Raw genomic sequence first — 12,752 nt, 5'->3', positions numbered from 1 at the left:
AAGCTCCAGTGATCACCCAGTTCCGCCCCTAGAATGTCAGGACAAAGAGCTCCAGAAATAACAAGGAAGTAAAAGGGAAGACTGTCAAGGTGAGACAGTGACAGGTGGAACCCTGAGTCGGCTCTCAGGAGCACTGAACTGTCTGTCCAAATGGCTCATCAAAGGATAGTCTTCTGGTTTGAGCCACTGGGAAGGACCAAACATGGTCCTCTTTCTACCTAAACATTTTCAAATTGAGGAGGCTAGCTAACTAAAGCATTATTCAAAGAAATTTCTTTAAACCTAGCTTTGGTCTCTTGAAAACTTTTAGTCCTGCTGAGGGGAATTTTGCAAGCTCAGGCACAAACATGTGTTTGGGCTTGAGACTAAAGTTAAAAATACCTCCTCCTGATTCAATAAACTGTTAGGGCCATGACTTAGATACCTGCCCCACCTACCTCTCCCCACCCTGAGCTTTTTTAACCAGAGGAGAGTTTTCTGTACTTCTAAATTTTATTTTGTAATGGTAGGGACTGAATCTGGGGCCTCAGACACCTCAAGCAAGTGCTCTACCACTGAGCCACACCCCTGAGAAAGGTATGAGAATACTGTGTGGAGATGTATTTTCATGGGCCCACGCCCCAACTGTAGGCTGCAGGAAGGTTTCATGATGAACTACACTTCCAAAATTAGTAAGTTCAAGAGTAATAGAATTTTAAGAGAAATCCAAAATGAGATAGAAAGGCACATGTAATGATTTTCTATGAAAGGTTTTCAACAATAGTTGTTAATACATTATGAAGCTACCAAAGAATCCTTGTGAATTATTCTTTAAATGTGTCCTTAAGGATCACTATTTACCTAAGAATATTTGACCTTACAGTCTGGGTTGTGTAACTTTGACCAAGGTCCCCATCTCCATCTAGTGGCAGAGCCCCTAAATTGCAGAATGGTGTTTTGAAGGATGCTAAACCATCTGAAAGTCGCCAAGTTCAGACAGAACATCCTAAGGTGACAGGTGACTTCCACTGGCTTAAAGCTTGACTTTAGGGTGCTTTGGCATTTCTGCTAAAACTCCCAAAAGTGTAGCCTTACTTTTTTTTAGTTTCTAATAAATAGACCTCCCTTTATAATTTAGAAGACGCTTAAATTATTAATAGGCCAAAGTATCAGAAGACAGTCTTAACTCAAGCTATTGTTAAGAAATGGTTCCATTATGGCAGTGAAGAGAAAATAAAAGCACGTCTTTTGAAAATTAATTTGCTTAGCTCCATCAGCCAATCAATAGGTATTTTGAACATTAACAATGGTTTTGAGTGCCATATGTTAAACATACTTGAATGTAAGATATAAATATATAAAATATTTTGTGGGGCTAGGGAGATGGCACTGACTGCTCTTGCAGAGAACCTGGATTCCATTCCCAGCACCCACATGTTGGCTAACAGTCGTCTATAACTCCAGTTCTACGGGATCCAACGCTCTCCTCTGACCTCCTCAGGCATTGCATGACAAGGGTGCACTTGCACACATGCAGGCAATAAACTCATACACATAAAATAAAAAATAATAAGTAAAATCTTTGTTTTTTTGGCTTTTTGAGACAGGGTCTCCCTGTAGCTCCAGCTGTCCTGGAATTCACTGTGTAGAACAGGCTGGCCTTGAACTCACAGAGATCCACCTGCCTCTGCCTCCCGAGTGCTGGGATTAAAGGCATGCAGCACCACGCCCGGCTGTAAAATCTTTTTTTAAATATTAAATAAAATGTTTTGTATAAAAATATATCCCTACCTTGTAAGTTAAGTCCTAGTTAAGGAGAGAAAATAAACATTAAATAACAATGGCCAATGCAGGGTGCCATATGATTGATTACAAAACTATGTGGAATTTTTTAAGTACTGTATTAGCTGGAGACTGTCTAAGCCTTTAAAACTTGGGAAGGAACTAGGGGGATAAAAGCAGTGCTTTGTGGAGGGGGTCCCATAAATGGGTATGAAAGGCTGGTACACGTGGGGCAGTCAAAGGACTGTAAAGAGAGTCACTGGCCGCCCCAGTTCCTGGCTAGTAGTTCTGGGAACACTGTTGCCCATCAAGGCCAGGTTAATAAAATTATTTCACTTGTTTGTCTGACTGAGACAGGGTGCCACAATGTAGCTCTGGCTAACCTGTTTCTTTTTTCTAGTGACTGCTAGACACTATTTCTATTGAAAAATAACATGCAAAATAAAAAAGTTGCCAGGGCCAGGACCAAAGCTCAGTGATAGAGCATTTGTCTGGCATGAACCCAGGATTCAGTCTCCTGCACTAAAAAGAAAATTTACCCAAGGGAGAGAACTGATGAGAAGTGATGCTTGGACCTGAGTCCATTTTCCAGAACAGTGCTTTTATCAACAGCTTCTTGTAAGGTGACATAGCAGCACAACAGTACTTTAAGTTCCATTTTTTTTTTCTCCTTAGTGAAGGCAAGGCTGTGAGAACATCAGCAGATAACCAAGAGATGGCGCCTTTCCTTTTCCATAACCACCCACCAATGGCGCAGTCCCTCCCCCAACGTCTTTGCCCAGCATCCAGGGCCAGCCACCATTATTTTGTTTCCAAGACTGCATACTGTCCATAGCTGTCTGAATCTTTCTAGCACTGTTGGCAAGTAATGGTTTAACAATTGTGAATTCTTCCAATGACAAGGAACTCTATCTTATAGGACCCTTCCCACATAGTATTGTTTCCAGAAGTGATTTTATTTTCATTCCTAATTCATTCATTCCTCCACAGCAATGTTTAAAGAGAGGGTTCAAGTTCCTGGACCCATTTCCATGTAACTGGAGGGACATATTTTCTGAAGAACACAGAGAGAGGGTCATAGCTCATTACAGTGCAACATGGGCAGAAACTGTCCAAAATGAAAGTATTAGTCAAGTAAGACAGAACATTGCACAGCAGTGTTGCTCCTAAAAGGCATCCAGCCTGGGGGACACAGCCATCCTACAGGCAGATAGGAGCCCTGAGCCAGCAGCTCTTCCAGAGTCAAACCAGAACACACGGTTTGCTTCTCTCTGCCTTGTTTTCTTTTCTTCACTCACTGTATCTTTTCCTCTCCATCTTTCTGTATTCATTCCCAGTACTTGAAATCTGCTTCTTCCCCCCATTCTCTTTGACTGCATTTTCTTAGTTAAGAATTTACTTTCCCAAGATCTAGACTTGCCTTCCCAGTGCCACCAGTGACACTGACTCTGGGAGCAGAGGGCCACTACCCCTTCTCCTCCCACACCTCATGACACATCATGGACAATCTAGACAGAATGAGACGATGAGTTTGACCCCTGTCTTTCAAATGTGTGCCTATTGTCTACGGCCATACCACCCTGAACACGCCCAGTCTCATCAAATGTGTGCCCATTGTCTACGGCCATACCACCCTGAACGCGCCCAATCTCATCAAATGTGTGCCCATTATAAAGTCAAATTGTGAAACGTGTGTGAGGATGGATTAAACAATCATTAGCAAAAGTTGTGCTACATTATCTCAGTATCTTTTTAGGCCTTAACTAAGAAAATACAGCCACAGAAAGGTTAGTTATTTGGCCACTACTACCCAGCTCAAAAGTGGAAAAACAACTTGAGCCAAGGATTCCAAGCAGGCAGCAATTTTCTGCCATGTTTTCTGGGTGAAGAGTCATTGCCTTATTTGACTAACCCAGGAAACAAAGCTGAAGTAATATGTTAGAGAATACAGCTGGGGAGTGGGAAAATGGCCCAGCAGTTAAGAGCACTTGCTCCTTTTCCCAGAGGACCTGAGTTGGGTTCTCAGCACCCACATCAGGCAGCTCACAACTGCCTGTAACCAGTTTCAGGAGATCCAACATCCTCTTCTGGCCTCCATGGGCACCTTCACTCATGCGGTCCATATAGACAAGCAGATACACACACATATACATAAATGAAAATATTTTAAGTTAAAAAAAGATCTTTAAAGAATACAGCTACAGTAATGCCACCTGTTTTCTTGGGCTTGTCAAGTGTCATGTAGGAAATTTTCCTGTCCTTTTTGGAACCTGCCTTGTCACTTCTCAATGAGGGGAAGTCAGGTATTTTTAACAAGAACATTGATGTGGCGGTTTGAATGAAAATGTCCCCCATAAGCTCCAAGTGTTTGGACACTTTGTCCCCAGATGATGGCACTGTTTTGGGAGGTTTTAGAAGGTGTGGCTATCCTGGAGGAAGTATGTCAGTCACTGGGGGTGGGCTTACAGAGTTCTTAAGCCTTGCCAGATCTCCAGTCGCTCTCTTGCTTCCTGTGCCTGTGTGATGATGTGAGAGCTTAGCTTCTGCTGCTCCTGCTCCAGGCACCTCTAGCCACCGTGCCCCCCTGCCATGACAGACTGTAATTCCCCTGGCACCGTAAGCTCAAATAAACTCTTCCTTCTATAAATTGCTTGGGTCAGTGTTTCTGTCACAGCAACAGAAAAGTGACTAATACAATTGATCTATTGAAGATTTGGACAGATGCTATGTTGAGACACAATTACATTCCGTAGACACAAAACATATAATTTTGACCTGAAAATTATCAAAGTCCATTGCTGGAGCTGGAGAGATGGTTCAGCGGTTAAGAGTACTCGCTGTTCTTACAGGGGACCTGGGTTATGTTCCCAGCACCCACATGGTGGCTGACAACCTCATCTCTGACTCCAGTTCTAAGGAATCCAATGCCGCCTTCTTGCCTCTGAGGGCATTGCATGACACAAGATACATTTACAGACATGCCAGGCGAGACATTCATACATATAAAATAAAAGTTAAAAAAAAATTTAAGCCCATTGCTAACATACTGTTGCTGTATCCTTTGAAACACTTTATAGGGAAAAAACAAACACCCGAGCAGGACCTGTACCTCATATTAACTAGGTCTCAAAGTACATTCTCTGGATTAGTATCATTAGCCTCACCTGGAACTTGCTAGAAAGACAATTTTTGTTTCTGGCCCCAGAGCTAGTGAATTAGAAACTTTGAGAATTGGGCTCAGAAATCTTGATTTAACAAATCCTTCAGATATACTGAGATATGAGAATCACAGCTTTGTATAACTCAGGTCTTCTGCTTTGGATATAGTTTGAGTACATCCCCCAAAGGTTAACAAGGTCCCATTGTAACACTATGAAGAGAGGCTGCAGCCTCAAGAGGTGGAACTAATAGAAAGGAATTAGGCTGTGGGTCACCATCCATGGAAAGGATCAATACATTTCTCCCTGAACTGGGTTAGTTTCCATAAGATTAAGTTGTTAAATAAGGCTTCCCCATGTGCTTGGCTCCTGCTACATTCAGCTGTTTCCTCTTCTGTTCTGTCTTGTGATGCACAGGGCGGCTGTCACCAGGTACCAGCTCCATGCTATTTGTACTTTCCAGCCACCAGAGTCTTGAACCAAATAAACCTCTTTTCTATATAAAGTACCAGTGTCTGGGAGGGCTGGAGAGATGGCTCAATGGTTAAGAGCACTGACTGCTCTTGCAGAGGACCCGGGTTTGGTTGCCAGCACCCACATGGCAGCTATGAACCATCCTTAACTCCAGTTCCAGGGGAATCCGACACCCTCTTCTGACTCCACAGCATTGCACGACACAGGTGCACTCACATGCAGGCAATACACTTATACTCAAATAAAAATAATATTTTTAAAAAAGCACCAGTCTCTGATATTTTGTTAGACCAACACAAAACAGATTCAGGCAGCTTCTTCCAAGTACACTATAAATTCTAAAACCAATAAAAATGAATAGTGGAACTGGTGGCCAGCAAGTAAAGGAGTTTCGTTGTCCATCTGTGTGGCATATACAACTTGAATAGGCCTCATAGGCCAGGGGTTCCAAAGCATCCCTGTGGAGTTGCTTGTGAGTACAGGAAAGCTGGCTGCATCAAGGGGCGATGGGGGGCTCTGCACAGCTCTCCTGAGCTAGTAACTTTTCTTCCAGATCACACGGCAGCAGTACCAGAATGCGCTCACTGCCTGCCACATGGACAGCTCACCCCAGTCCCCAGACATGGGAGCCTTCACTGATGGAGATTCCACCAAGGCCCCCACGACCCGGGGCACACCCCAGACTCCCAAGGATGACCCTGCCTTCACACTACTGAGCAACAGGACCAGCCTGCCGTGTGAGTTAGTTTGGCCATGGGCTAAGCTGTTTTGGAGTGAGGACAGCCCTGCCTTCCTCCCTGCTTCTGTCTGGGGCAGCCATCTTGCACCTCACAGAACCCCAGGTCTTCTCCAAGGCACAGAAGTAATGCACCCACTGTCCTCCCCAGGCAGCCGCTCAGATGGGCTGAGAAGCCCCGGTGAGGTGGTGTACCTGAGGATGGAGGAGATGGCCTTCCCACAGGAAGAAACAACCAGCTTCAAGGGGCACAGGACACAGCAACTCTCACTGTCCCCTGCAACTGTTCCCACGACATCAGGTCAGGGAGGGGCCCAGAGAAGCAAGGGGAATTCCCACTCTTGGACAGGAGCATGGCACAGGGCAAGCTGGATTGGGGTGGGGCCCTGAGACTCCAGCCCATGTCAGACCACACACACACACACACACACACACACACACATCAGCATTTACTGAGCACCTACTATGCATTAGGCCAGTCTAATTCATCCTCCCAGGAAAAATGGAGCATTGGTAGGAACTACATTTATGCCTGGATTCAGACCCTAGCCCCTTCATTTAGGAACTGTGTGATTGATTTTATTTTTATTTACTATTTTTTGAGACAGGGTTTCATACAGTGCTGGCCTTAAGCTCACTTTGTAGCAGAGGATGACCCTGAATTTCTGATCCTTCTGCCTCTACCTCCCAGATGCTAGGATTACAGGTGTTTACAATACCTGGTTTTTAGGAATGGTACAATTTTTAGGAAATTACTTAATCTAAGGTTGTTTCCTTATCTTAGTAGGTAAGTTTCCTTGAGTAAGTTAACAAATATAAATAATGGTAGCTCTATCATAAGATAATTTCTAGTGTGAGATAATATATATAAATGTATATGCCAGTATTGGGTATCAAGCTCTACAATATTAGAACTACCTTATAGATAGGAAAGCTGACATCAGCCGTCAATCACCCTTACTGATTTAGCTTTTCCCTTCCTTTGGGCCACAGAGTCCAAAGTCTGAGGAACTTTTCCTGAGCTCTTAGAACCTCTCCATTTGAGACTGGGCACTTCTGACTTGACAGTAGAGTTGCCTCTAAGCTCCCAGTGTCTCAGCAGCCCTGAGAACTCTGTGTTTGCCCCAAGCTTTTAGCACCCCATATGCCCACCCATCATGCCTGTAGTTTCAGAGCTACCCCAGTCCAAACTAAGTGATCCCTCAGGTACAGAACAAAGATCTGGGAAGGCTCCTAAGTTTGTAAGGTCAATGAGACAACACGTGTGAGAATATGGCTAAGCCTGGGATGTATAGTCACCAGTCCAGGACTTGAATTAAAAAATGAGATTCTTTTCCTACCATGTATACCAAATTTAGTAGCTAAGCATGTAGCTAGAAATGGGAGCAGAGGAATGAGAATTGGGGAGGTAGGGTAGTCTTTGGAGAACATTCAGCTTTGCTCCCCTTATCTGATGCATGAAGACCAATGAGGCTGGCTGAAGGGAAATGATCCACACCCCAAATACTGCATTTGAAGCAGACTCTACCTCAGGACTTTCAGTGAAGGCCAGTTTTCAACACCACTCTCTCTCTCCCAGGGTCAGGTCTTGAATTGGTGGTGAGGCATGGAACTTTTCCTGGCTCTGAGATTTGTGTCTTTCAGCCCCCTCTAGTAGAAGCCAGGGGCTTGTGCCCACTGGTTACTGGGCCCTGCAGTGTACAGGGTTTGTGCAAAGAAAGTGGCAGCCTCGGCTGTGCAGATGTGCCTCCCCTCCCCCTCACTCCCTCCCTCCCTCCCTCCGTCTTCATGGTATTTGAAAAGAGGGAATTATTTTTGACTTGGTGTGGACTGTTAGATTCCTGCTCCTGTTGTCCCCTTGTTTTTCTGTGGCACTAAAATGCCTCTTGCTAATTGATGAAATCAACACATTCCAGGAGATCCCTGTCTCGGCTCTTGTCTTGACCTTTCACCCACTCAGAGATACCACCCAGAATCCCCCTGCTTGATCCCTGGTGTGTAGGTTGAAGAGACTTGTGTTTGCTCTCCTTTCTCTCAGCAGCAGATAATGAATGTTGTTGTAATATCGATCTGGATCCAGAGACCAGCCCTTGCAGTAGTGACTATGAGGAAACTATGGGCAAGAAGCTACTGAGAACTTTGAGTGAGTACCTTCTCTCAGACCAGACCCCTCCCCAGTTACTAGCATGTTAGGACCTTCCTCCCAGGTCAGGGCTTGAAAACCCTAATGACACAGTTTGGGAAATCCACAACAGGGCCTCCTGAGCCAGTACCTCAGATTTGGTAAGTGCCAGTGCAGAAACACAACTCTGACCTCAAAGGGGATGAGAGTTTATTCTGGAGCCAATAAAAGTGACCTTGCCTGGGAACACAGATTTAGGTCACCCCAAATTCCATGTTCCAATGTGGAAGCTGTTTCTTAAGTTTTTATAGTAACAGAACAGAGAGAATCATGAATAAAGGCACTTTTCAAATACATTGGTGGAGGCATTAAGTGGGCCGTTACAGCAAAGCAGAAATCTCAGCTTTAGGCCGTAGATGCTGTCTGATGACACTCTGCCTTTTGGCTGGTGCAAGCTAAGATTCTGTTAACACATTCCAAAATGTTTTTATCTATCACAGGTTGTTAGGCCAGAAACAGATGGGAAAGGAATGGCTATTAGCCAAAGATAAATTGTAATTAGGGTCAGGACCCGCAACATTCCAAACTCTCCACAATCACTGAAGTTCTAATCAGTTGATCAGCCTTGCAGAAGGTTCAGTTTAAAGATGCAAGTTCTTTCTGGGAACTTTCATTCACAATAGTGTGCAGATCTGTCCCATTCAGTTGGTGGTCTCCTGGGACAGGAGTCTGAAGACAAGCCCCTGTGTCAAATTCTGGCCTCTCAACTTCCCTTGTTTTTGTGGATAGAGACTATAGATCATAGACCCATTTGCTATCTGTGGCCACAATGTCAGTGTTGAACAGTTGTGACAGAGACCTCACAGCTTGCAAAGCCTATAAAATTGACTGTGTAGTCCCCTGAAGAAACACTTTGTGTCCAGGAGACTCCATAGAAAGGAAAGGAAGGGCCAATGAGGTGGCTTAGCAGGTTAAGATGCTTGCTGCCAAGCTGACGCCCTGAATTCAGTTCCTGGGTCCCAGGTAGTGGAAGGGGAAAACTGACTCCCACAAGTGGTCCTTTGACCTCCATGTGCATGCCATAGTCACACAAATACATATGAACATGTGCAAACATGCACACTCAAAATAATAAAGTAGAGGCCGGGCATGGTGGTGCACACCTTTAATCCCAGCACTAGGGAGGCAGAGGCAGGCAGATCCCTGTGAGTTCAAGGCCAGCCTGGTCCACATAGTGACTCCAGGACAGCTGGGGCTACAGGGAGACCCTGTCTCAAAAAGACCAAATTAAATAAATAATAAAGTAGAAAAAGAAAAGGAGAGAGAAATGAAAACAGTAGCTCCTTAGATGACAGTTGGTAGCACAGAAAACAGGATGGAAATACTCCTTCCTGAAAACTGCAGAGCTGGAAGCAGATGATGCACCCATCTTTGAGGAAATGGAATTACCATCACTTGCTCCAGTATGGGAGGCTTTCTGAGCTAGTGTTCCTTGGAATGGCTCCCAGCTGTACCCACCAACCCTGGCCCAGGGAAGGCTCATCGAAGTTCCTGACATGAAATTCCTATCACAGGCTCAAGCCTGGATTTGTGGCTTTTCAGAGATGTCACTTTTTTGAGAAAGTGCTTCCTGATGCTTTAAAATGTAAATATTCAGGCTGGGTGTGGTGGCACACGCCTTTAATCCCAGCACTAGGGAGGCAGAGGCAGGCAGATCTCTGTGAGTTCAAGGCCAGTCTGGTCTACATAGTGAGGTCCAGGACAGCTGGGGCTACAGGGAGACCCTGTCTCAAAAAGACCAAAAAAAAAAAAAAAAGGAAATATCCTGTTGTCAGCACCATGATAGAGTGCTGAGGAGTTCCAACCAAAACCTGATTCCATTTCTGCTTCTATTTGGAAGAGTCCTAAGTGCAAGAGCATGTGAATGTCCTCCCAGCCCTGCAGATTGATATGGACAAACTTTTTCAGGTGGTCAGAGAAGGAAGAAGTCAGCAGATGGAGAGAGAACCTCTGAGGAAAACTCCAATTTAACACCCCTGATCACATGATGGGGGGGAGAACTCATGGGCTGGGTGTGAGATTCCAAGGCTTTGGGGGAGGACCTGCCCTCCCATCACTTGCTTCCCCCAAGGCCTCCCACTGGTGACAGAGCATTCTGCCTTCCACCTCTTCACCCCCTTGCTATCAGTTGGCAAGTTATACTAGTTGACTCCAGTTTGACACAGAAGGAGATACCTCTAAGAGAAGATGCCAGAAGACCAGAGGAGAGATGACCCCAAACTGATCATGCCATGTGGGACTCATGACTTCTTTGTTCTCTGGTGTTCCTGGGCCATCAGAGACCCATACCCTGGAACTCACTTCTTTCCTCCAGAACAAAATGATCCTTTCTACCATATTCCATGCTTAGTATAGCTCAGAAGGTGATGCTGGCAGACAGGTACATAGGAAACTGGAGGAGCAGGTATGAAGACCAGCTCCGGGGCTGGAACTGAAATTCCTCCCAAACTTCAGAGTGTGGGACTTGGCAGTGCCTGCATGTGATTGAAATCACAGCATAGAAACTGTCAGAGACTGATTTCCTGATAGGTACTCGGCTCTGAGCACCCTGGGGAAGGGCAACTCAGCCGGGATAGAAAGAATGAGAGCTGAAGCCCCGTGTTTTTTCCAGGGACGCGTTAGTTTGGGCTTCTAGTCATTGAACTATCAACAAACCTGCTTCAGAAGAGAATCAGGGAGCAGAAAGACCATTTGGAAGCCAGACACGAAACTTCAGGTTTTAAGTGGAAATTAAAGCAGGGAAAAAAAAAAAAAAAAAACTTGAATGAAAAACTTCTAAGCTGTTAAAGTGAGTTTAGCCATGATAAACCAAAGAGTGCCCAGGTTAGCCAGGAAGGATGCTCCGTGATCTCACGGGACTTCAGTGTGCAGTACACATGATTGTTGACCAGTCACTTTTCTTTTACACATACTCCCACCCCCAGCCTCTTAGGATTCACCTTGCAGGTCAGCTAAGTACGTCATTTCAAAAACCTACTAAATCTCTGGTCTTGGTCCTGGAGCTTGGGGAAGGTGCAATTCCAAGCATAACCACAAGATGGCAGAATGACCATACATAGGTAGTTCAGGACTAAACTGATTGGGAACGACAGCCAGACTAAGGGGAAATTTAAATCTGAAGTTTGAATTTGGGTTTCTGATTCACTTCCCACCCCTTAGATGCCTCCAGTCAGTACCCAGAAACCCTGTGCTGCCTGCTGAATCTCCATACTTCCCATAGTCCAGTCTGCCCATCTCTTCCTCCCAAACTTCATTCCGCATACCCATTCAGTCACAGGCAGGTGGGCAATTTAAAATTCCACTAAGTTATTTGTGTCTCAGAGGAAATGTTTGCCCAAGGAACTTTATTTAACTCAGGGGTTGTTAACCTGGGGTCCATCACCCCAGGGGGTCCATCGTTCAACTTCAGAGGGTCTATGAAACCCTTAAAACCGTCAGAACTTTGTATTTTTGTGTGTTTTTCAGAAAGATGGTTTTCTTAAGATTCTTAAAGTTCTAGGACCCACAAAGGCTTTAAAACAGTTTTAAATGGTCGAACTTTCAGTCCAATGTTTCTGCAATGCAGAGTGAAGTGAATATTGGGCACTTTGAGAGTTGTATTTAATTGTAAGTGGTCAAGTGTCCTGGTCAGTGGGGAAGGCTGGCACATACCACAATGGAGTCCTTAAAAATTCTTGGCATACCATACAGTATTGTACAACCTACATCCCACATAACTTTTTCCCACTGTCCATGAAACCACATTAGGTGTTGCCAGCCAGAGGGCCATAGCCCATGGGAGGGAAGACTTGGAGCTAGAGGTGCCTCTTCCAGTAATGTGTCGCTGGCGTTCACATGCCCCTTGCTTGGCCAGCCTGAGGCTTAGCTGTGCATGTGTTCTAACTCCACAGACACCCCTCCTACCTGCTCTTGCCTGGTCAGAATAGACAGTGACAGCCATCAGTGCTGGGTGCCTCGGACCCAGACCAGCAAGTGAGGAGTTCTGAGTAAGAACTTGCAGGAGAGCCTGCTGTGCAAAGCTCCCCTTCACTACTCCAGGTCACTGGGCTCAGACCACTGCTGTTGCATTATACGCATCCCTCTGCAGAACCCTCAAGAGCTTGTCACCACTCCTCTCCCTATCTCCCAATCCTCCCCCACAAATTTTCTTCAGGTTAAAATAAGTTTTAAAAAAGATTTTAAAATAAAGCATTTATGAAGGCTCAATAAAATGTACATACTTTTTAAATAAAATAAAAATGCCTTTCCTGGACTGTGGCTGTTTTAGTTGCCTGTGGAATTTTGGAATTCTAAAGTGATTTTATTTGAGGTGCAGGTTGGACAATGTACAGGTGTAACCATCTCACCTGTGACCCACCTGCCTGGAGGGGCACAAGTGTGGTCAGGTGTGAGATTACAGGAAAGTCCTGGTACTCCACTTGAGGCCAGATGGTCAGATTTC

At 45.0% G+C, this 12,752-nt stretch overlaps 1 protein-coding gene across 14 annotated transcripts in view; it reads left to right on the top strand.

Moving 5' to 3' along the window:
• Cnnm1 (cyclin and CBS domain divalent metal cation transport mediator 1) overlaps positions 1-12,752 on the top strand; it is a 68,452-nt gene that overhangs the window by 50,854 nt on the left and 4,846 nt on the right. For 5 of the 14 annotated variants that reach the window (XM_029563028.1, XM_029563018.1, XM_008831943.2 and 2 more), the window contains 3 exons: positions 5,947-6,130; positions 6,281-6,430; positions 8,168-8,272. In XM_029563028.1, coding sequence (XP_029418888.1) covers positions 5,947-6,130; positions 6,281-6,430; positions 8,168-8,272 — 439 coding nt within the window. Of the gene's footprint in view, positions 1-5,946; positions 6,131-6,280; positions 6,431-8,167; positions 8,276-10,219; positions 11,071-12,752 lie in introns of those variants that run through there. The other 9 variants (XM_029563021.1, XM_029563023.1, XM_029563025.1 and 6 more) reach the window with 6 other exon arrangements.

The sequence above is a fragment of the Nannospalax galili genome, unplaced genomic scaffold (genome assembly GCF_000622305.1).
Source record: "Nannospalax galili isolate Female #2095 unplaced genomic scaffold, S.galili_v1.0 scaffold875, whole genome shotgun sequence".
Classification (NCBI taxonomy): Eukaryota; Metazoa; Chordata; class Mammalia; order Rodentia; family Spalacidae; genus Nannospalax; species Nannospalax galili.
Note: the sequence above shows the minus strand (reverse complement) of the source record. Positions and strands in the feature narration are given on the sequence as shown.